Source organism: Hibiscus syriacus, unplaced genomic scaffold, assembly GCF_006381635.1.
Source record: "Hibiscus syriacus cultivar Baekdansim isolate YM2019G1 unplaced genomic scaffold, ASM638163v2 tig00110372_pilon, whole genome shotgun sequence".
Classification (NCBI taxonomy): domain Eukaryota; kingdom Viridiplantae; phylum Streptophyta; class Magnoliopsida; order Malvales; family Malvaceae; genus Hibiscus; species Hibiscus syriacus.
In genome coordinates, this window is record NW_024062709.1 from 1,243,417 (window position 1) to 1,268,475 (window position 25,059).

General features: G+C 33.6%; 1 protein-coding gene and 1 pseudogene across 1 annotated transcript; one reads left to right on the forward strand and one right to left on the reverse strand.

The window, feature by feature from the left end:
* LOC120121384 overlaps positions 1–21,821 on the forward strand; it is a 30,631-nt pseudogene extending 8,810 nt beyond the window's left edge.
* Positions 21,822–23,351: 1,530 nt separating this feature from the next.
* Positions 23,352–24,543, reverse strand: LOC120121402. Its single transcript, XM_039140755.1, has 4 exons — positions 24,269–24,543; positions 23,989–24,192; positions 23,691–23,906; positions 23,352–23,601 (listed from the first exon to the last, which is right to left on the reverse strand). The coding sequence occupies exons 1-4, from the start codon at positions 24,335–24,337 to the stop codon at positions 23,380–23,382; spliced, it is 711 nt and encodes a 236-aa protein (XP_038996686.1). The 5' UTR covers positions 24,338–24,543; the 3' UTR covers positions 23,352–23,379.
* Positions 24,544–25,059: the final 516 nt, after the last annotated feature.

The following is a 25,059-nucleotide window of genomic DNA, read 5'->3' on the forward strand; positions in this document are numbered from 1 at the left end:
TTCCTTAAGAATCATATACATATGCCAAGGATCAAGTATGTGTCTCAAAAGACCTCACACATGTTCCAAAGAATACATATATGTCCCGAAGGACCGTGTAGACAATCGACTCTTGGCATGCCAACTATACCCCTAGCTCTCATGATACATAACATGGCATTATCATTTATGTCATTTCACATATTCATATATACACATAGTTTACTTACACGTAGAACATTTTCATATAATTCACATTTACATGTCACATAGCTTATATTCTTTCTCATGTCACATAGATCCATGGCATATAACATATATCCAAATTGCATATATTCACGTAGATCATATCATATAGCTTAGATTATTTCTTAGATGTTCATGTAAACCTACATATCATATCTTGTTCACATATAATCATATATACTTTATATAGTACATAGAAACCCCTAGAACACTTCCACATAGCTTATATCAATTTTCAGAGTCCTTTCATATTACTTGATAACATATATCATATATGTATATAATAACTTATGTCATATCCTCTACCTTATGCTTCATTTCTTTTTATTCCCTTAGATTACATAAACTATGTCGTATTTCTAAACATATATCGTTTAATAGTATTTTATTTATATATTAGTTTAATCTATTTACTTAATTCAATTTCATATATTCCTTATAACCTTTTCATATAGCTCCATAAATCTTTAGCATACAACTTATCTTATATATTCGTATCATCCTTTTTATATTCAAGTTTCCTAATTGATATACTATTCTCATTTCATTCTATAATTTAATCTTATTTAGTTCCCTTAACTCTCATTGAATCAAAAAGCTCTATTATACTAATTCTCATAATGGATCATACCACTATGTACTTGTCCAACTCATGTTTCTATTAAGCATATACTGTTACACATGTTTACCTAGTTCCTATCACTTCTCATGAACTCACTTTCATCATATTTTCCTATTATTACATATTTTATCTCATAACCATGTATTCACATAGTCTTATATTTCATTATCATATGACTTATATTTGTTCTCCTATAACTCTTCATAGACATCTATTTCCATTTCCATATATCACTTGACTTATCTTCTATATTCCTATAATTTCATAACTTATTTTATATTCTCTCATTAACACATAATAATGTTTTTACATAAACCACATAGCACATACAAAAACATATCAATTTATATAATCAAACATACATACACTTCATGTTGTTAACATACTTATGATCAAGACTTAATGAGCTATTACTATAGGAAATAGACTTATCACAAGTCCAATTTCCATATAATCTTATAAAATAAAACGCATTCACCTGGCCTCACTAGTCAATACCGCTTTTATGAATTCTTTTCTTTCGATCGAATCTTAACTTGATAATCGTTCTGGAACTTGTTCATGTTCGATATCTACATAATCATACATTGATACATCAGTATCCCATTGATATACTCTAATCTATCATTTCTTAGACCAAAATAAATGTCTATTTCTATTTCCCCTTGAAGTGCATCGATACATTCTACAGTGTACCGATGCATTTTCTAACATGTGCATCGATACACTACCCATGCATCGATACATAAATCACCTTCGATGTTTTAATTTTAAAGGGGTGCATCGATGCACTCCTTATGCATCGATGCATTAATTGCATTCGATGTTTCCATTTTTAATGGGTGCATCGATGCACTTCCTATACATCGATACACACTGAACAATTTCTGGAAATACCTTTATGCATCGGTACACATTGAATGTGCATCGATGCACATAGCCCAGAATTCATTTTTAAGCACGAAAAACACTCAAATTCTACTTAAACACTTCATATTACATCCTCTATCATATTCTTAACATACATACTTAAACTCATTTCTACTCCTTTATTACCCTTTAAATCTCAAAATTCCTTTATCCATATGGAAATCAATAATCATACCAATTTTTCAAGATGTTCTTAATTCAATTGTATCACTTCATATCTCTTAATTAAGTTGATGACAAGTCAAATTTATCTTCCAATTCGAGTAATGAACTTTATTCCAAGATTTCATTTAAAAACTCTTAATCTTTAATCTCTCATATCTCCACCATCATTTGCTTTTAAGATGATTTAAGCTTTCTTTAAGCTTAATTATCATATAATGATCATAAACAAACCTTGAATTCAATAAGAAATTATCTAATAAGAGGACTTACCTTTGCAACCTTGGTTCACGATGGAGAGAAAGAAAAAAGATGAAGAGAACTCTAGAACTTCATTTTCCCTCTTCCCACGTGGTTTCCTTATCTTATAAGGGAAAATAAAAATCTTCTTTATCAAATGACCATTTTTCCCTTTACTTCATTTAATAATTACCAACAATCCCTCAAAAATATTTACAAATAAGTCCTTATATTTTAAAATCTTTTGAATCATACTTTAAAGTTTCAAAAATTCCATTTTAGTCACTAACCCTGATTTTGGGATATTAAAAATCTCCCATCCTTTTAAGATAATTCGTCCTCGAATTTTTATTGAACATATCAATAAGAACATACCTTTTAATGTTCTCATGTTGCCTCCTTCACTTAACCTTTCATTCCTTTAGTTCTTCAACTTCCTTTTTCCTTTATACAATCATTTACTGTCACTTATCATATACACAGTAACTAGTAACCTCAATCCATTCATGTCTTTTCTCTCATTCGATTATGCATTTTCCTCTAACCTTTCAAAATTTCCATATAATGTCAATCTTCACGTAGACAGTAACATTCATCTCTAATTACCTTATAACAATAACCAAACACTTTTTCCATCATCATTTGACCAAGAACACAACCTTAAATCTTCTCTAAATATGATTAAACATATACTTTACAAAATTAAGCAATCTTTTCATATCACCTTACACACTTTTCTTACTTCTATATCAAACTTATCATCTACACTTTAATATAACCTTTATCATATTTGATCCTTTAAACTCAATCCTTTTCATTTCCTTAATCCATTATTCCTTTATTTATTCAAAATCAAAATCTCCTTATACATAATTCATATCTTTCCTTTCATGTTCACCTACTATTTTCCTTCACTTATACTCATCTTTGATTACCGATCTTTATCACCTTTTCATAACTTCAATAATCAATTTCACTTATACAAACCTCATTCTTTACCATCTCAAATACTTGTATTTTCCTTCCTTAAAGCTCCATACAATTACTTATCTCCTTATCTACATCATAGTTATCTGATCAGAATACACAACTATATTCAAATCTACATCACAATTGATTAACTCAACTTTATATTTTCTTCCAATCTTATAACTCTATCTCCTTTTCTCTGACAGCTAGTCAATAACAACTGTTCAATCTAGGGCACAGGTCCTAATCAACCAATCATATACATCCTTTCCCATCGAAATTATTTCAAAATTAGTTTGCTTAACTTATCAAATTCACCTCTATTCTCATATATCATGTAATTTCCGTTGTTCAAACTCAACATTCTGACTTCCTTTCTCTTATAAACTGATCACTGATGTATCCATTCTTAAACTCTTCTTATCAATCTTTAACTTTACTCAAATATACAAATCCCCACTTCCTTCATTATCTCACATTACTAAGATCCAACTATACAACTGTATCCAGATCCACTTCATATTTATTTATATTAACCTAACCATATCTTATAATCTTATAATTCCGGTATATTTTTATCACATACTCTGGTTAGCCAACGCTAACTATTTCCATCTCTACTGTAAACCCTGATCATATACACACTCTTGCTTAGACTCAATATTATTCCTTCGTTTTAAACTCATAAGCTCTAATTTTATACACCTTATACGCTTGTCATTGATATACTTATTCTTGAACTCTTCCTCCAATTCTCATTGCATCATTTTATCTGTTAATGCTTTTATGGTGATACATGTTCACCATATTCTATCCTATCCATGAAATAATAAGAATACTTCACCTTATTTTTTTCTGATTCGAAACTGTGAAAACCTACTATCACTATTTTAATATGATTTCAACTTCTAAAATCAACCTTTGATTTTATGAGGCACTTCTTGAGGTGTCCGCTCTTAATCCTGCCAGGCCAGGGTAGGTAAAAAACTACAACAATCAGGAATATCACATTTCACTTTATTTTGGAATTATCATAATCATATTTCTATTATAACTTAGCAATCTAATTCTATTAGCAAGACAACACACTCCTTACACTATCAGATCAGAAATTTTCACTTTATATTGGCATGTACATATTTTTAAAACTCAATTGACTTCGATTTAAGCCTAGAATCGGCTAAAACTTAGCTCTGATACCATTAAATATAATACCTCAAACCCGTACCCGACCCGAATACAAGTCTGAGGTGTCACGTTGACTTTTCAAACCTTGACTCTTAACAAAATTCAAAGAAAATTTAAAACTTTCATTAAAATAAAAGCGGATTGTTTACATAAATTGACCAAAATAATCAAATAGAAAATAACCTCAGTGACCAAAAATGCCTTATAATATACGATTTTAACCAACTTTTTTTGGATTTGCCAAAATGACCAACTAAATCGTAATGCGATCGATAATTCGCAACTAATCTCCGGTATCGCAAATCAGTTTCCAGATTCGCAACGCAATTCTGACTATCGCATTGCGATTTTCCAAATTGGCGTTGCGATTTTCCGAAATCGCAATGCGAATATGTAAATCGCAATGTGAATATGTAAATCGCAATGCGATTATGATTATCGCAATGCGATTCTGACTATCGCAACGCGATTCTGACTGTTACAACACTGAATTTGAAATTCGCAACAGGTTTTAGTTTCGTAACACAAATGTTTTGGGTATATAACTACGCAGCAGAAGCAACTCATAACCTAAATCCCTAAATCGTAACTCATTCCATATCCATCTATCACTTTCTCTGATGACATCCGTTCCTATATCCAACGACATCATTCCCCATCCGGCAACAGGTTTTAGTTTCACAGCTCGTTTGTTTAGTAAATTAATTTACAATAATGAAATCATCTAATGTTGATCATGTTTGGATATAATTGTATTTTGGAGGGTCATGAGAGAATGTTTATGGTGTTTTACAATATATGCCTTTACCCATGAATCTTCAACTAAAACTGTCATTAAAAAAGTTAACTTATGAAACTCTAATGTTACGTGTTGAAAATAAATTGAATTTAGAGCCCTTAAGTGGATTTAGGCTATCTTATCAGAGAAAAGGAGAAGTTTATTTGTTAACCGACAATGAAGATGTTGAACGATTCATTGCTTACATTAGTGTTTCGCAAGATGATGTTACATTATATGTTGTTGAACCTAGAAGTAGTGAAGTTGGGTCAGTAGCGGGTAGTAATCAACTAAGTTTTTCAACCCCAGTTTATGGTGCTCAAAATTTAATGGTTCCACCACAATTTCATCACCAAGCAAATTTTATTTCACCACATTTCCAATACCAAACACAATCTCAAAACCCACAACCTTTCCCTAATCCAAATCCCAATCAACTTTCAGCACCAAATTCTGGTTTTCGTATTAACCAGTTAGACGATGATGAGCCCACAGAAAAAATTGTGAGTACTACTCGGTATTCGAAATTTGATCTTGGTCAATACCCGGACTTTGATCTTGGTCAATACTCGGATTTTGATGATGTTTCAGAAGAAGAAATAGACCATGCGTGTAATGATTTTGATATTGGTCAATACCCGAATTTTGATGATGAAACAGCTGTTGCCGAGGAAGATGTTGTTGATGATAATGAGGAGGAAGTTACGACTGTGAATGAACATGTTGAACATCCATTCTGTAATTCATATAACCCTAAAGAAGAAAAAGAAGAAGAAGAAATCCCCGAAGAAAAGTCCCCGAAGAAAATGCCACGGGAGTATAACTGGAATATGCCAGAATTACTTCAGATGCCGGAAGAATAGTTGGTAAAAATAGCAGTTGATTGTTACACAAAAATTATTCGTATCAAGAAAGATGATTGTTTTGATACAAAGGAATACTTGAAGATAGCTTTGTATACGAAATGTGTAGAAGATGGCTATCAACTAAAAGTTAACAAATCAAGCAAAGATCATTTCGAAACAAGGTGTATGATTGACAAAAACTGTACGTGGCGTATGATTGCAAAGAGGATAAAAGATTGCGAAATGTTTCAAGTTAGGACTTTTATTGATAAACATACATGTTCAAGAACCCAAGTTTTTCCTCACCATAGACAGGCAAACAAAAAGGTGTTGGGTGGTTTTCTCACTGAGTTAATGTTTTTGAATGGCAGGGTATATCGGGGACATGAAATTATGACTGACATGAATGCTCGGTTCAAGATTAGTATCTCATATTCTTAAGCTTGGAGAGCCAAATGTTATGCCTTGGAATTGTTGAGGGGGTCGCCAGAAGCATCGTTTGCCCAACTGCCGGCTTATGGACGCTTTGAGTTGCTGTTTATCGCCATTGTGCTCTTGTTAGTAAATCAATATAATTTTGTTGACTCATTTTTGTTAGTTACATGCATATCACATTTAAATGATTATATTTCTTGTGTATATGATTTTGTAGATTCGTTCGTTTATTACTTGCATGCACCCAGTTATTATAGTTGAAAGAGCACATTTAAAAGGTCGATACCTTAGAGTAAACTTATTAGCAGTAGCCATGGATGCTAACAATGAGATACTGCCAATAGCTTACAGGGTTGGCAAATCTGAAACCTCTGATTCATGGACATGGTTTATGGGGTATCTTAGGGATTGCATAGGTCCTATTAGCAATCTGACAATCATATCCGATAGGGCAAACTCAATTGACAATGTTGTTAGAAGGTGTTTCCCAGATGCTTTTCTTGGACTTTGTGGTGTTCATTTATATAGAAATCTAAAATCAAGGCCTGCTGGTATAAAAAATCACAAATGGACATACTGGAATGCTGTAAAAGCTTATCGGGAAGTGGATTTTAATAACCATATAAATTGTATAAGACGTGTTTTGCCTCAGTGTGCTCAAACACTAGAAGATGTCGAGTTTGAAAGATGGTCAAGAGTATATCAACTTGGAGCAAGATATGGTTTCATGACGTCTAATAGTGCAGAATCAATCAACGCTCTAAGTCGTCATTCCCAGAAATTACACATTACTATGTTAATGGAGTTTTTTCGAGCCTCTATTCAACAGTGGTACTACAAGAAAAGAAACCATGCAGGTATTATTTCTTTAAATTCGTAACTTATCATATATTTTACTAAGTATTATTTATTTAAATTTACAGGAACATTGGAACATCGTGTTACACCATGGACTGAAAAAAAAATAACGAAACGTGTTGTGAAGTTAACGTCATGGAGAGTTGAACCATGTTCAAACACTTTGTTTGAAGTACTGGATAATAACTTAAATGGGCTTGTCGATCTAAATGCAAAGACGTGTAGTTTTATGAAATGGAAAACATCTGGTTATCCGTGTGGGCATGTTATAAAAGTTGCTCTTCATCTAAACCAAGATGATTCAAGCGCATACGCTATGGATTGCTACACTACAGAAGTATATCGACAGACTTATGCCGAGATTATCTACCCTATTCCACATCCTTCTGAGTGGGACATACCAGATGACTTACAAACAGTTTTGCCACCAGCCATGGATAGAAGGCTACCTGGCCGACCAAAAAGTCACGATCGTATACCGTCTAAGGGTGAAGAGAAGAAGAGATCGACATCTAGTCGGTGCAAGGAAAGTGGTCATACAAGGTTGACATGTGGATCACCAGTGCCATCACAATCATCTTTTCCTCTACCAAAATATGGATCCTCATCAAAATCCAAAGCTCATATAGTGTTAAGAAAAAGGCAATCAAAATTGCAATCAAAATCAAAATCCCAATCACAACCGGCTTCACCTTTTGGGACTATTAACTTGGGTGATTTTTAAATGCAAACGTTGTATTATGTGTAAACTTTTAACATTTTCAGTTAGACATATATTAGTAACTTGAGTTTGAACATTGCTATGATTGTTCAGTTGTTATCACTTATTACATATTCATTTGAATATCGCAACGCGAATTTGACTATTATGTGTATTTTATGTGTAAACTTTTAACATTTTCAGTTAGGCATGTATTAGTAACTTGAGTTTGAACATTGCTATGATATGTTCAGTTGTTATCACTTATTACACATTCTTTTGAATATCGCAACGCAAATTTGATTATCGCAACTCAAAAATCGCAACACTATCGCAATATGACTATCGCAACGCAAAAATTTCAACGCGAATTTGTCTATCGTAACACGAATTTTACTATCGTAACGCGAATTTGATTATCGTAACGGGTATTTGACTATCGCAATGAGAAAATTGCAAAGCGTATTAGACTATCGCAACGCGAATTGACTTTCGCGTTGCGATTTTGGCTTTCGCATTGTGATTTTGAGTTTAGCGTTGCGAAAGTGTACCTCCAACAGGTCTTTTGCCTTCAATATGATGCAGATTGAAATCAACAAATCAACTTTTACATTTCAATCAATTAAACAAGCACAAATAAGAATTATTTATACATCAATATTAAACAAATCAACTTTTACAAATCAATTTTTATAAATCAATTAAACAAGCAAAAAATGATAATAATTCTTATTTTCCTCATCAATTAAACAAATCAGACTTTTAAGAATCAATTAAACAATCAAAAAAAGTGTACCCCAGACAGTTGTTTATGCACCCATACATCAATTTCACGCAGCTCACTTCAGGATTAACCTGCAAAAATCAAACATTTGCTCAAATAACACTTTCTACACATCTAAAACCAACAAACACAAATTATTATTGAATTCTAGGTATTTAACAACACTTGCATTTGACTTACAAATTATTTATGGACACTTTCATAATGCGGATGCAGGTATGCAGCATCTCGTATATATCGCTCTAGCCATAAAATGACGAAACCACAAGCCTATTGCACCTCTATCTCTATCGGTGGGAGGTAGAAACTGTATACTTCCTATCGTCAAACGCTCCAAGCACATGCATACGAGACAACCACAATCCCCGACATTTGTTGTGGCGCGGTCTCGTCTCTGATAACTGTAACATTGAACTTCTTTAGGTTCTTGTTTCCAGAATAAGTCCAATAATTAATCGCATCCAAGAATTTAGCCAAATGAGAGCTCCATCCCTTAATAATATCTCTCAAATCAGACAATGATATGTAATTTATCATGCTGTCATATACTATTGTCTTTAGGGATGGGAGATGAAGCTCGCCGAGAAGCCAATGAGTACGTTCCAAAACAGGGAAAAACACCTACATCGAAATTTAATAATTCAAATTGCGCACTTATTTATGAACACCTTTAAAATATTTAAACAAATAAATACTAACCTTATCGACCTCCCACCATGCAGGATAAAGTTTAGCTTGTCCATTAGCCAACACATATGATTCCTGTCGTTGATTCTCAAGTGAACTACGTGAAAAGACGTCGGCATAATTGTATATCGAGTATTTTTTTTCTTCAATTTCCTTACTATTAGAAGACGTGACACCCATGCATCAATATGATGTTTTACAAAAAAAGACATATATTAGTGAATTATATAAATTTAAAAAAAATAATCAAAATGAAATATAAGAAGAAATATAAAACTTACCCCCCATCGAAATAGCCATTGTCTTCAACCCCTAATAACACACCCCACCAAGACCGTTCAATCAACAAATGCATATCATTGTTGAGTTTGTATATGTCAGCATAAAACCCTTGGCTCCGCTCATGTAAATAAAAATCAACTGCAGTCTTAGCCCAAAGGGTATTATCCAGAATTGTTTCCGGTAGTTGTTTCCTCTCCACTTCATCTATCGGAATGGTGCTGGCCGGTAACTTATACGAAAGCGAACAGTCATCCATCATGTCCGGCACGTGAGGGGGTTTCTCAATAATTTGATATATTACGCCGTGTGAATCGGGCTCTAGAATGTTGGGAGGACCTCTTCAACGATGACAGTGGCCTCTTGAACGGTGGGAGGGGACTCTTGAGGTATGATAGGGGCCTCTTGAACGATAGGGGAGGCCTCTTAAATGATGACAGGTGAGTCGGGCTTTTTCTTACGGATTCTTCGCACTGTTGGGGTGAACGGAGACGTAATGGCACGTATACGCCGTCTGATGCGTGAACTCCGTCTTGCAAGAAAAACCCGACGTAGAGCATCCACCTTAGCGGGCCGCTAAAAATAAATTAATACATAAATCAGTAAATAAACATACATGATATTAAATAGTGAAAACAAAGACAAATATATTTCATACTTGCACGGTATTCACCCAAGTTATTATTCTATCATTGTTCACAAAATGCATCAGATAACATTCCAGAAGTAATCACTTATATAAACATTTAAAAGGATAACATATAGGTTTAGTGCAGGTTCAATGACAACATAAAGAGTAGTAGTTTATTCTTGAAACTTAAATTTTCAACACTGTGAAGTTAGTATTTGTCTTTGTCTTTTGGTTGAAGTAATGCAATTCATTCAAGTTTCAATTTGCAGAAGAAGAATAGAATCTGAAACTTAAAATCGCAACACGAATGACTATCGCAATGCGAATTTGACTATCGCAACGAGAGAATCGCAATGCGATTTTCATTTCGCATTGTGATTCTTTCGTTGCGATAGTCAAATTCTCTTTGCGATAGTCATTTTCGCGTTGCAAAAGTAAACTATTCTTCTTCTGCAAATTGAAACTTGAATGGATTGCATTACTTCAACCAAAAACAAATACTAACTTCACAGGTTAAAGAATAAACAGTTTAGCAGTATTGGCAGCAACGAATGAATTTACTAAGTAATCTAAGTGAAATGATTAATCTAAGTGAAATGGTTAATCTAAGTGAAAATACGAGTAAATTTATCATCAAGTTAAATATGAAAAATATTAAACTTACCTCGTTGCGTAGAGTATGAACCTCATTCTACAACGATGCTACCATCTCACGTAGAGCGGCTACCTCACCACGTAAAGTAGACACCTCAACATGCCATGCACCACTGTCATCACGTAAAGTACCGACCTCCTCACGCAAGGCATTGACCTCATCACGTAACTCCCCTAACTCATCCCGTGGAGGTGGAGTGGAGAACAGGGAGATAAACGTCGTGGCATCTTTTTCGGTTGCCTATCATGAGGTGATGGTAGAGAAGAGGCTCGATGATGTGACAGAATAGGTGATGGCTCTCGTTGTGGAGGTGTATAGTCGGGTCGATCAGGTGATGGCTCTGGGTGAGGTGATGGCTCTCGAAGTGGAGGCTGCTCATCATCCGTGCCATCAAAAAAACACTTACTAGCTTGCCACCAATCAGTGGCAAGCTCAGCTTCCGTGGGTGTCAGCCTCTGTAATGGAGTGTTGGCCTCCTAACAATATAAAAGCTCAAACAAAGTTAAATGTGTACTAGTAATAACTTGTTTATAAACATATGGTAGTATTTGTGTTAACTTACATTATTTATTGTCGTATACGGTAGTAAATCTTCCCATTGCTGCAAGGTCCGTTTCCTATTCTAGGAAATAGCCCTAGGAATATCATTAGAAGTTTTTAATGCATATGTCTGCATTGCGGGAAAGGCCTCAAATATCCAAATCTACAAACAATATAATAACAAACATTAGTAATTGTTAAATAATTAATTATAATTTTGGAAACATTATATAAAAATTCTTACCTTAAAGGCCCAAATAAAGCCTGACAAAGAGTATTTGGAACCATCGCCACGCAAACTTTTTCGATCATCAAAGGCAGACGACAACTTATTCCATGTAGCTTTCCATAATACGAACCCCACGGAAACAGGTTTTATGCATTTAGATCCTCTACCAATTTAATTAGATCATTAGGAATAGGTTGTCTGGCCTCTCTGCCTAAAAAGTCGGTATGTAAAAGTATTAGAAGGCATACTCGGACAACATCGACGTCATTCATCCGAGTAAAACCATCTTTCTTATTCAATAATCTCGTCAAGTCTTCCACGTGTAAATTCGGCTTCTCCATTGACAGTTCAGGAAAAACCCGGGATAACCATGATAGGCGGGTAATATGTCTAGTGTACCGACCTACATCATCGTGTCCGAAACGTAGACCGGTGATTAAGTAAAACTCCTCCCGCCCAAAACACGTATACGCCGGTGGAAAATCAAACCATATCTCTTCATCACGACGTTGTATAGTCTCTGGTAGATCGCTAGTCATGGTTTGAAGAAACAGATGGGTCAACATAGCATCTCCACCCGGATGTTATACTTTCAGCCATGGCCCGAAGCAAGTATCCTCAAATATTTTTCTTTGTGCAAGTGAAAGCTTCGACGCAATTGTTTTGGCCAGGCTTACTTTATTTCTTAAGGTCAATTGAGCCGAATAAAAGTTCTACAAAAACAATAAACATACCAAGTTAGATATACCAAAAACTACACTGTGAAGATATACCAATAATAATAAACATAAAGAGTAGTAGTTTATTCTTCAAACTTAAATTTGCAACACTGTGAATTTAGTATTTATCTTTGTTTTTTTGTTGAAGTAATGCAATTCATTCAAGTTTCAATTTGCAGAAGAAGAATAGTTTCTGAAACTTAAAATCGCAACACGAAAATGAAATCGCAATGCGAATTTGACTATCGTAACGCGAAATAAAAATCGCAACGCGAAACTAAAATCGCATTGCAATTCTGTCGTTGCAATTTTCATTTCGCGTTGCGATTCTCGGTTTCAAATACTAAAATTGAAACTTGAATGGATTGCATTACTTCAACCAAAAGACAAAACAAAGATAAATACTAAATTCACAGGGTTTAAAGACTAAACAGTTTAGCAGTATTGGCAGCAATCGAATAAATTTAATAAGCAATCTAAATGAAATGATTAATCTATTATTGAAATTACCAGTAAATTTATCATCAATTTCAATATGAAAAACCTAATAATAATGCAAAAATTTCAAAATAAAAATAATTAAAAAAACTAACCCTCGGTGGTTGATTTGGTTGATTTTCCATTTCTGACCGTGAATGATTGTGATGGTGGCTCTGAGAGATGGAGATAGACGGAATTCATCGGAGATGGGGACTGATTTTGTCGGAGATGGGGATGGATGTTTCCTTAGAGAGTGAGAGATAGAGATGGGACTGAGTTGTGATTTAGGGTTTTATGTTATGAGTTGCGATTACGGGATATACTGTAGACGGTTCAGTGTTACGATATATTAATATTCGTGTTTGGAATTTGAAAAAAAATACGCGTTGCGATAATAATGGCGCTTTGAAAATCGCATTGTGATAGTCAGTATCGTGTTGCGATAGTCAGCATCGCGTTGCGATAGTCAGAATCTCGTTGCGATAGTCAGAATCGCATTGTGATTTACATATTCGCATTGCGATAGTCGGAAAATCGCAACACGAATTTGGAAAATCGCAATGCGATAGTAAGAATCGCGTTGCGAATCTGGAAACTGATTTGCGATACCGGAGATCGCGTTGAGAATTATCAATCGCATTGCGATTTAGTTGGTCATTTTGGCAAATCCAAAAAAAGTTGGTTAAAATCGTATATTATAAGGCATTTTTTGTCACTGAGGTTATTTTCTCATAATCAAAATCGATCAGAGCATATTCAACTCAATCAATCAGTACATGCCAACTATATTCAAATTAACCAAACACCTTTATATCATATATTTTTTGATCTGAAATTTTGTAAGGGAGATACTGACCTATCTTGCTCTTCTTCTCTTCTCTTCTCTTCTCACTTCTTTAACCTACGTGTGAAATAATCACACGCTAAGTCTATGACTTAGTGAGGCAAATAAACATAAACTATAAATTATATCTTGTAATCATGCATGAACAATTACTATTATCACTCATACCCTTATTCGTGTAACAAATCCCTATAACACCTATGCAATATATCTTTACATATAAGAACATATACACACACATATACTCATCACTCATCATTTCCATCATTAGCCTTATTTCATTGTCAATATTATTATCGTTTATATCACTTGATACATATCCTCTTATACCTAGTATTTTAACCAACATTTGACTCATTTAATCATACAATCCACATATCATCATATAAATCATATAATACCATTCATAGCACAAAAGCATACAAGTCACATGTAATATGTTTGTTGTTATTTCTATATTAACCCATGTATACATATAAGAACTATAGATATGTGAGTCTATAGAGGTTGTGCACTAATACTGTCACCACAGCTCGTATAATTGTACCGAAGGACCACATAGACCCTCGACTCTTGGTATGCCAACTATACCCCTAGCTCTCATGACACATAACATGGGCATTATCATTTATGTCATTTCACATATTCATATATACACATTGTTCACTTACACGTAGAACATTTTCATATAATTCACATTTACATGTCACATAGCTTATATTCTTTCTCACGTAGTCACATAGATCCATGGCATATAACAAATATCCAAATTGCATATATTCACGTAGATCATATCATATAGCTTAGATCATTTCTTAGATGTTCACGTAAACCTACATATCATATCTTGTTCACATATAATCATATATATACTTTATATAGTACATAGAAACCCCTATAACACTTCCACATAGCTTATATCAATTTTCAGAGTCCTTTCATATTACTTGATAACATATATTATATATGTATATAATAACTTATGTCATATCATCTACCTTATGCTTCATTTCTTTTTATTCCCTTAGATTACATAAACTATGTCGTATTTCTAAACATATATCGTTTAATAGTATTTTATTTATATATTAGTTTAATCTATTTACTTAATTCAATTTCATATATTCCTTATAACCTTTTCATATAGCTCCATAAATCTTTAGCATACAACCTATCTTATATATTCGTATCATCCTTTTTTATATTCAAGTTTCCTAATTGATATATTATTCCCATTTCATTCTATAATTCAATCTTATATAGTTCCCTTAACTCTCATTAAATCAAAAAGCTCTATTATACTAATTCTCATAATGGATCATACCACTATGTACTTGTCCAACTCATGTTTCTATTAAGCATATACTATTACACATGTTTACGTAGTTCCTATCACTTCTCATGAACTCACTTTCATCATATTTTCCTAATATTACATATTTTATCTCATAACCATGTATTCACATAGTCTTATATTTCATTATCATATGACTTATATTTGTTCTCCTATAACTCTTTATATACATCTATTTCCATTTCCATATATCACTTGACTTATCTTCTATATTCCTATAATTTCATAACTTATTTTATATTCTCTCATTAACACTTAATAATGTTTTTACGTAAACCACATAGCACATACAAAAACATATCAATTCATATAATCAAACATACACTTCATGTTGTTAACATACTTATGATCAAGACTTAATGAGCTATTAATATAGGAAATAGACTTATCACAAGTCCAATTTCCATATAATCTTATAAAATAAAATGCACTCACCTAGCTTCACTAGTCAATACTGCTTTTATGAATTCCTTTCTTTCGATCGAATCTTAACTTGATAATCGTTCTGGAACTTGTTCATGTTTGATATCTACATAATCATACATTGATACATATCAGTATCCCATTGATATACTCTAATCTATAATTTCTTAGACCAAAAGAAATGTCTATTTCTATTTCCCCTTGAAGTGCATCGATACATTCTACAGTGTACGATGCACTCTTTAACATGTGCATCGATACACTACCCATGCATCGATACACAAATCACCTTCGATGTTTTAATTTTAAGGGGGTGCATGATGCACTCCTTATGCATCGATGCACTAATTGCATTCGATGTTTCCATTTTTAATGGGTGCATCGATGCACTTCCTGTGCATCGATACAGACTGAACAATTTCTGGTAATACCCTTGATGCATCGATACAAATTGAATGTGCATCGATGCACATAGCCATAATTCATTTTTAAGCCCGAAAATCACTCTAATTCTACTTAAACACTTCATATTACATCCTCTACCATATTCTTAACTCTCATATACATACTTAAACTTGTTTCTACTCCTTTATCACCCTTTAAATCTCAAAATTCCTTTCTCCATATGGAAATCAATATTCATACCAATTTTTCAATATGTTCTTAATTCAATTCTATCACTTCATATCTCTTAAGTAAGTTGATGACAAGTCAAATTTATCTTCCAAATTGAGTAATGAACTCTATTCCAAGATTTCATTTGAAAAGTCTTAATCTTTAATCTCTCCTAACTCTATCATCATTTGCTTTTAAGATGATTTAAGCTTTCTTTAATCTTAATTATCATCTAATGATCATAAACAAACCTTGAATTCAACAAGAAATTATCTAACAAGAGGACTTACCTTTGCAACCTTGGTTCACGATGGAGAGAAAGAAGAAAGATGAAGAGAACTCTAGAACTTCCTTTTCCCTCTTCCCACGTGGTTTCCTTATCTTATAAGGGAAAATAAAAATCTTCCTTATCAAATGACCATTTTACCCTTTACTTCATTTAATAATTACCAATAATCCCTAAAATATTTACAAATAAGTCCCTACATTCTACAATATTTTGAAATCATACTTCAAAGTTTCAAAAATTCCATTTAAGTCATTAACCCTGATTTTGGGATATTACACTCTGCCACTTCACATAATTGACATGAATTATTCCCTGACCCTAAACATATTAAACTCTTAAATTCTAAAACTTAGTAACTTTAATCTCTCAAACTCTCAAACTTTCAAAACTTCAAACTTTCAAACGCTCAAACTACGAAAATGGCTCATATTTCAGTTGTTGTTTACTATAACGGAGAAATTGGGGAAGATCAATACGAGGTTATTTTTTTATCAGATCATTATATTCTTCTATCCTTCAGGAGAAACATTACTCTTCACTATTTAATCACAAAACTCTTAAGGAATGCTCGTGTTGGAAACAGTAGAAGATTGGTTACACTTTAGTACATTTTTTTTTAAAAATTTTATGTTAACATATACATTGTTTAATCTCTTAAACGACAACGATGTTACTATGTTGGAAATGTATGCCACTTTTGTTGATGTGCATGTAGTTTGGGGTATGTCCTTCTCATCCCAATATGAATTGCCTGAACCTGTTAATCAAGTTGATAGTCCAACTCAAATAATATGTAATGATTTCACGTCATTAATGGCTAACCCACCTTTGTTAGCATTCTATCAAGTTCCAGAGGAAGACATTCAACTATCACTTTTTTCGACCTCAACATGGAGATGCCTTCTAGTTCTATGTGGAGACATTCATCTGCCAGCACATTCGATCTCGATATGGCCATGCCTTTCACAGAACACTCAATTTATAACCCATATGGCGACATCCCTTCAAGTTCTAGAGAAAGGCATTCACCTGCAAACTTTTTCAAAAAAAAAAATCGGATTCATAGAAGAACCATAATCTCATCTAGAATAACCTATTCGTGAGCCAGGAGCAGATGGTGTTAAAACTGGATTATTCGTTGAACCCGAGTTACCGTAATTCAACATGGACTCTGATGATGATGCGGATGAAGTATCTACAAATACGGTACAATACAAACCTCCAGCACACATGTATGAAGCTGACTATGATGCGATGTACTGGCCAAAATTTCCTTATATGCCTCATCTTTGAGACTATAAGAGGCATTCATCAGTTAATGATGGTGATTTATATCATGGAATAGAGTTCACATCTAAAGAAGAAGTAATGATGACAATTAAGAATTATAATAGTCGTAATTCAGTTCACTCTAGAGTCAACCGATCTACTACCGAAAAATATTTATGTTATTGTGTCCAACACGATAATGGCTGTAGATGGATGGTTTGTGTTTCAAAGAGAAAGAAGACTGGAAGATGGGAACTAACAAACTATACTGACCCTCATACATGTTGTGCACAAGGGGACCATCGAAACTTGGACTCCAACATCATTTGCCAAGCAATCATGCCCTTGGTCAAAGCAAGCTTCCACGTGCCTATTGCAGTGTTGATTTCTGCAATACAATCTCAAAATGGGTACATTGTTTCCTACAAAAAGCGTGAAAGACAAAACAAAATGCCATTATAAAACTACACGGCAAATGTGATCCATCTTACAACGAACTACCCAGTTGGTTTAACCACAATGATCGAGTTCTTCGAGATCGCTGCCAATTTCATCGTGTTTTTCTTACCCACAATGCATTAACATAGTCAAATACTGTAAACTCATTGTCCAAATTGATGGTACATTATTGTATTGGAAATACAAGTAAGTTTTATTATTGGCAGTTGTCCAATATAGTAATCGCAAAATTCTTCTCGTTGCCTTTGCCCTTGTCGAAGAAGAAGATACAGAGTTTTGGGCTTTTTTCCTAAGAAATCTATGACTACATGTTATCACTCGGGATCGTATTTGTATCATTTCAGATCGAGAAGATGGGATCAACGCAACAATAGACTCTTTGGGTCCAATATGGAAACCCTTAAACGTCTAACATCGTCTCTGTATCCGACATATTGCTGCAAACTATCATGGTAAATATAAGAAGAACGATGAATGATAATTAATTATATGCATGAGTATGTTACATTTTTCCCAATTTCATTTCTTACTCATTTTCATCTTTTTTATATTAACTACTCATTTTTCTTAGGTTACGAATTCTCACCTAAAATGTTTGAGAATACGCTTCAAGAATTGCGAGAAAAAACAAACATGGATACAATTACATCAATGAAATCAACAAAGAGAAGTGGACAAACGCATACAGTGGTGGATATTGGTATGGACATATGACAACTAACTTGGCTGAGACAATCAATTTAATCTTAAAGGGGGTCTGTCATTTACTAGTGACTGCTTTGGCTAAAACGACGTATTTCTGTTTGGGTCAACTTTTTTCCAAGCCCAGGGGATAAACTCTTACTTTGATACAAAACAGTCATATTTATCACCCACGATTAGTAGAAAATATGTAGCAAAAGGTTGTGACATCAAACAACATGTCTGTAATAAGCTTTTCTCGCACCTAATAATTATTTTGGGTCACAGAAATACCGTGACCCCTGCAAGGGATCGAATCTAATTCTTTCAGAGTTAATCTACGGGAAAGATGTTGTGATTGTGGGTTTTTCCAAGCTTTGAAGTTTCCATGCTCCCATATCATAGCAGCTTGCTCATTTTCTCGTCAAGACTATAAGCGTTATATGGATCTCGTATACCAACTTTATAAAGTATTCAAGGTATATGAATATGAGTTTCCCCCATGGGTAATGGCAAAGACCCAAATGAGGTTCAAACTTATCTTTCAATTATACCGAATTTATACTTATTAAGGGAGCCAGATCGTCCAAAATCCACTCGAATTCATTGTGATATAGATATTCGAGAGACGTCAAGACAAAACTTAAGATGTGGCCATTGCAGAAACCTCGGCCACAATAGAAAAAAATGTCCATCTTTTATGATCATGTAGTCATTGACCCCACTCATGTAATCATATCATCTTATGTTTCAACTTATCTTATTATATTTCCTTTTAATTTCGATTAATGTGATTTTAGCATTTTCATTTCTTATATCTATGTATTTTTCAATTAAATGTTTAACTTTTATTTTTTACAATCTAACATATAATTAAAAACATAAACATCCTAACATACAACCAATTTTAAATTTTTTTAAAAACTCTAAACCATATAAATATAACCTAAACCACTATGACAATGACATAAACCATTAATTAAAACCCTAAAATCATCTTAAATTAAAATCTTAAACCTAAATCCACCATTAAAGAAGCGCGTGCCGCAGAACACGCCATTTAAGAGAGAGGAGTTTCCTAGAACGCGCCTTTGTTGGGAGGCGCTAAAGACGCATTCTATGCACAACGCCTACTATCCCCTGAAAAAGTGGTTAGAAATAAGTATACGAAAAGGTGAATTTTTATAGTAAAGTGATTTTTTAGTCAAAACACCCGTAATAATATCTCTAAATAAAAATTTGTCCTCATCTTGTGCTTCAGACTATAGCCATCAACTCGCCATCTGTACCCTCACGCGCCGCCCTTTACCCGCAGCTTTCCACCACCACCACCACCGTCGTCATCTTCGATTCTCCCCTACTTTTCCTACTTTAAGCCCTTTTCTCCTCAACCCGCAACTCCTCCGACGACCGGTGAAAATGTTTTGTCATCTAAAACTCTTCAGCCCCCAAATCAGTTAGTCGAATCGTCAAGACCCCACGATCCAGACAGCTTAAACTATGTCGTAGTCAATCCTAATACTAACTCCTTACTCGGTCTTGCTCGTACCACTGAATCCAACATTGAAAAGGTATTCATTGAATTTCGGTGTTTGCCCTTTTGATGTTAACCCATTTCCTCAATTTCCCCCCGGAAGCTTATGCCAGTTCATGTTTGTGCAGACAATATTTGACTTCCGTTTCATGGCACTTTTCGCCATTGGAGGTTCGTTGGCCGGTTCATTGTTATGCTTTCTGAACGTACTTTCCAATTCCCATCTTTCTTTTTTAATCTATATTTTCAGGGAAAAAAAGATTTTCCTCTTATTTTAAAGCTGAGACATGTTTGGTTTGATTGAATATTATACATACACACACATTTATGACTGAGAGTTTGCAGGGTTGTGTATACATTGCTGAAGCTTATAAGGTTTATTGGACAAGCTGTGTTAAAGGGATTCACACAGGGAACATGGTCCTGCGATTGGTTGAAGCAATTGGTAACTTCTCCAAAATTTAATTGAAACCAAAAAGGAAGTTTTAATTTTATTGGAGACGTTCTTGAGTCGTATTCTTTGTATTTTCGAGATAGGAAGCTCACAATTTTTGTTATTCTCTAGCATGAACCTAGATTTGCCTTGAATCATTTCCCCTGTGGTTTTCTCATGTGACAAATAGAAATAACTGCAAAGGAAGTGATATTTGAATCAATATGTATGATGTTGCAGATGCTTATCTTGCCGGGACAGTGATGCTAATATTTGGTATGGGGTTGTATGGATTATTCATCAGTAACTTGAACCCGGAATTGCCTACCGATGTCGATCGTGCCCTCAAAGGCTCATCCTTGTTCGGAATGTTTGCTATGAAGGTAACAGTCTTCACTTACAACACTGCTTCTTCAACACTTAATTAGATTTGTCCGCGATTCGGGTTGAACCGCAGCTTGATCTTTTATATCCTCTTATTTAGATAGGCCTACTCGAAAGAGTCTCTAAGTCAGCCATTGCTTCTAATATCGCAAATTAGCATGGACAGTAGATACCATACAAACCCTCCATAAGTCCCTCAAAATACATGTCAGTCATATATCTGTATCCGAACACGCATTAAAGTACGAGTAATGTAGATACCGTATTTGGAATTCGGTTTTGTGTTGGTTTCTAACCAATGAAACGATTGTGATTGGTGCAATGCAGGAGAGGCCAAAATGGATGAAAATAAGTTCCCTGGATGAACTGAAGACAAAAGTGGGGCATGTAATAGTGTGATGATTCTTTTAGTGAAGATGTTTGAAAGGAGCAAAATGGTGGCAATAAACACGGGCATGGATCTGCTTAGTTATTCTATCTGTATCTTCCTCTCCTCTGCTTCTCTGTACATCCTTCGTCATCTTCACAAGCCTGAATAGTTTTCCTATGCAAAAGTAGTAGATTGTGGATTCTATCTTTTAAACACACGGTTAACTCTTCTATTTGTGTTTTATATAAAAGGGATTATGTGTAATATATTTATTTATGTTGTAAAAGAATTTGTTAAATAACATTAAAACTTTGTTCTTGGTCTAATTATGCATATTCGGCTACAAGACAGAGAAAGCCAATCACTAATATAATTTTAAAAATCATGAAAGAATGTTTTTTCTTTCCAAAAGGTAATGCGATCAGTGAGAAAAGTAAGATCTTATGTTAACATATTATTAGATGTAGGTTGGGATGATAATCGCAGCGTATAACATGCTCTGCCTTGGAAGACTAAGTTGATTTCTCCCTTCTTTTACATGTCCATAGCTTGTAACCCTGTATATTATTCGATTAATCCGATATATAAGTCGATAATTTAGACATAAATATGATAATGGAAAATGGTAGTAACTATATATGTATATTATATATTCCGTTTATTATACATTAATAGCTTAATTAAAAAAATAAATTTTCAAATTATATCTTTTTCTCAAATAGATGTCTAATTTTTTCTTAAATTACCATTATAAAATAAGTGTTCAAATAATACCGTTTTTTTCTAAATAAATGCTTAAACTTTTTCTTGAATCATTCACTATTTTAAGTGTTTGAGACGTAACGGCCATTTAAAAACAAGTGACATATCATGCTCTGATAATTTTAATTTATTTTAAAAATTAAAAAATATTATATTTATAAAAGACCTTACTTTTCTAAAATTATTATAAAAAAACTCAAATTTCTAATCCCTCTTGTAAGTCACGATCGTCGTCAATGCTACCATTATCATTTTTCTAGTCAACCGTTATTTTTCTTGTCATCATTGATGTCATTAATCATCTGGTGTCATGAATTTAAAAGTTTGAGATTATATTGTTTCCTTTTTAAGAAGCGACATTTATAATTAAGTTTCTATTTTTTTAAAAAATTAATTTTCTTAAATTTTGATTTTTTTTTAAGTTTTTAAAATTTAAGGTTTTCAAAAATATATATATAATTTTAATTTTATTAATAAAAATAAAATTTTTATTTATAATTAAGTTTCTATTTTTTTTAAAATTAATTTTCTTAAATTTTGATTTTTTTTAAAGTTTTTAAAATTTAAGGTTTTCAAAAATATATATATAATTTTAATTTTATTAATAAAAATAAAATTTTTAAAATTATCCGAACGTAAGACATTTCAATATCACGAATATCTAAAGTAATATAAAATCCACTATATAATAATATCAATCTATATGTACATTCTTGAACCAACAATATACAATAAAAAGTTCTGCAAAGAATCATTACTATCAAAATCCTTCACACCTATCTTAAAACTTTTATCAACACCCCCTTTTTTTTGGTTAATTTTTCTATATACATTTTTCCCCTCTCAATCTAAACTCTCATTTCTATGTACAACTATAACATCATTACACACTGCTATGTAATTTAGTTTCCTCCGAAGACTCGGATGCTGAAATTGTTTCCTATATCATTACATTAAAGTCTAAAAGAAAAAAAAAACATAATAATTATATATATATATATATGCATTAGTATTGTATAATGATATCTCCCATTGGAGCTCGATGAGGTACTCCCTTCCTCCTCCGGGCAGGTCTGGCCGTCGGGGGCGGTGTTGACGGCGTAAAGCTAACTTGATGTTCGTTGTAACTTGCACTCCCATTGCTAACACATGTTATATTCAACGACTCACCCTCCGACTCGTCTGCTTCTTTGTACATTCTATTCCTCTTCCCGGATGTTCCAACCACCTGAAAGCAACAAAATTGTCATTCACAAAGAATCAAAATAAAACGTAATAAACGGATGGTTATTTACGTGAATAAGAATGTAATTTAACCTTGCAACCCAGAGAGCAGAAGGCGAAGGAATCAAGGAGGCTGCGGTGGCAAACATGGCAGGTATTGGTGACGCCTTTGCCAAGCCTGGGCTGTGGTCTTTCGTTCAAGAACACGATCCGAGCACTGTTTATTATGTATGTCTGAATCCCTGAAATATCCATCAGTTTCTGAATCTCCGACACTCTTATAACATCATGGTACGATGATCTCCTTATCTGCCAACACGAATGCAAAATTCATACATATTCCACGCACATACACCAAAAGAAAGATTTATATATATATATATATACATACCTGAATAACTGCATGGCCTTTGTGACAACCAAGGCAGAGGGAACATAGAGCACCGTTCATGCAATCCAAGCAATACATATTGCATTCACTCTTGTGAGCATCTGCGTGGAGCTTGCACTGACCGAAAAATCTTGTTCGAAGCAGTGGAACCAGCCATGGCGGCCACTTCATTTCATCATATTCATCTTCTGGTCCTCTATCTCCCTACACAAATTTATTTCATCATCAAAATCATTCACTTTCACAAAGATAAATACCAACAAGGACCGGATGGCCTAACCATGATTCGTCTGCTTTTTGGTTTGATTTCTCGAACAGTAGTACCTGTTTCTTGATCAATATTCAGCATCTAAGAGATAACTTTCTTGGAAAATCCTATTTTCCCAAGAAAGGAAGTGGGTTGCTTTGGAGACTGGTGAGTGGTGTACGTGAAGGTGCTTATCTTTGGCTTAAAAGTCTATGGACCGAATCTCTATCCCAACTTAAACGAAAAAACAAACAAACAAACAAACAAATTTAAATACGTTTATTTGAAGGAACTTCACCAGATTCTTCCATTTTATCGACTTTATATCAATATTTTTTGGGTTTGATGAAAGCTGGTCATATATCTAGGGACAGAGTGATGGTGGCTGGCACCTTGGAAGACTAGACGTGTGGTTCTTTCCAACATTTGACATTTGGAAGTGAGTGATTCAAACATGTGTGTAGATGTAATGAATCATACAAAATGTAAGGATACTTTACATGCCATGTGTTGTTGGACGTATATTTTTATATCAATATAAATAATGATTTTGCATGGATTGGTGATACAGAGGAGTTCAAAGCTAGGATTTTTGGAATTTAATGTTATCGGATGACTACGGACAAATGTTTCAATTTAGAAGCATCTTGTGAATTCTTTATTCTTGGTCCAACGTAGATGATAATGAATTCATGCTTATCTCTTTTTATTTCCCCTTTTTATTTAAGCCTATTCAAGAAGCTCTAGACTAATTTCAATGGCTGATTTTATTATTGTTCTATTAAAGTTATTTTTAGCTTTTTTGATAATTATTTTTTTTAATT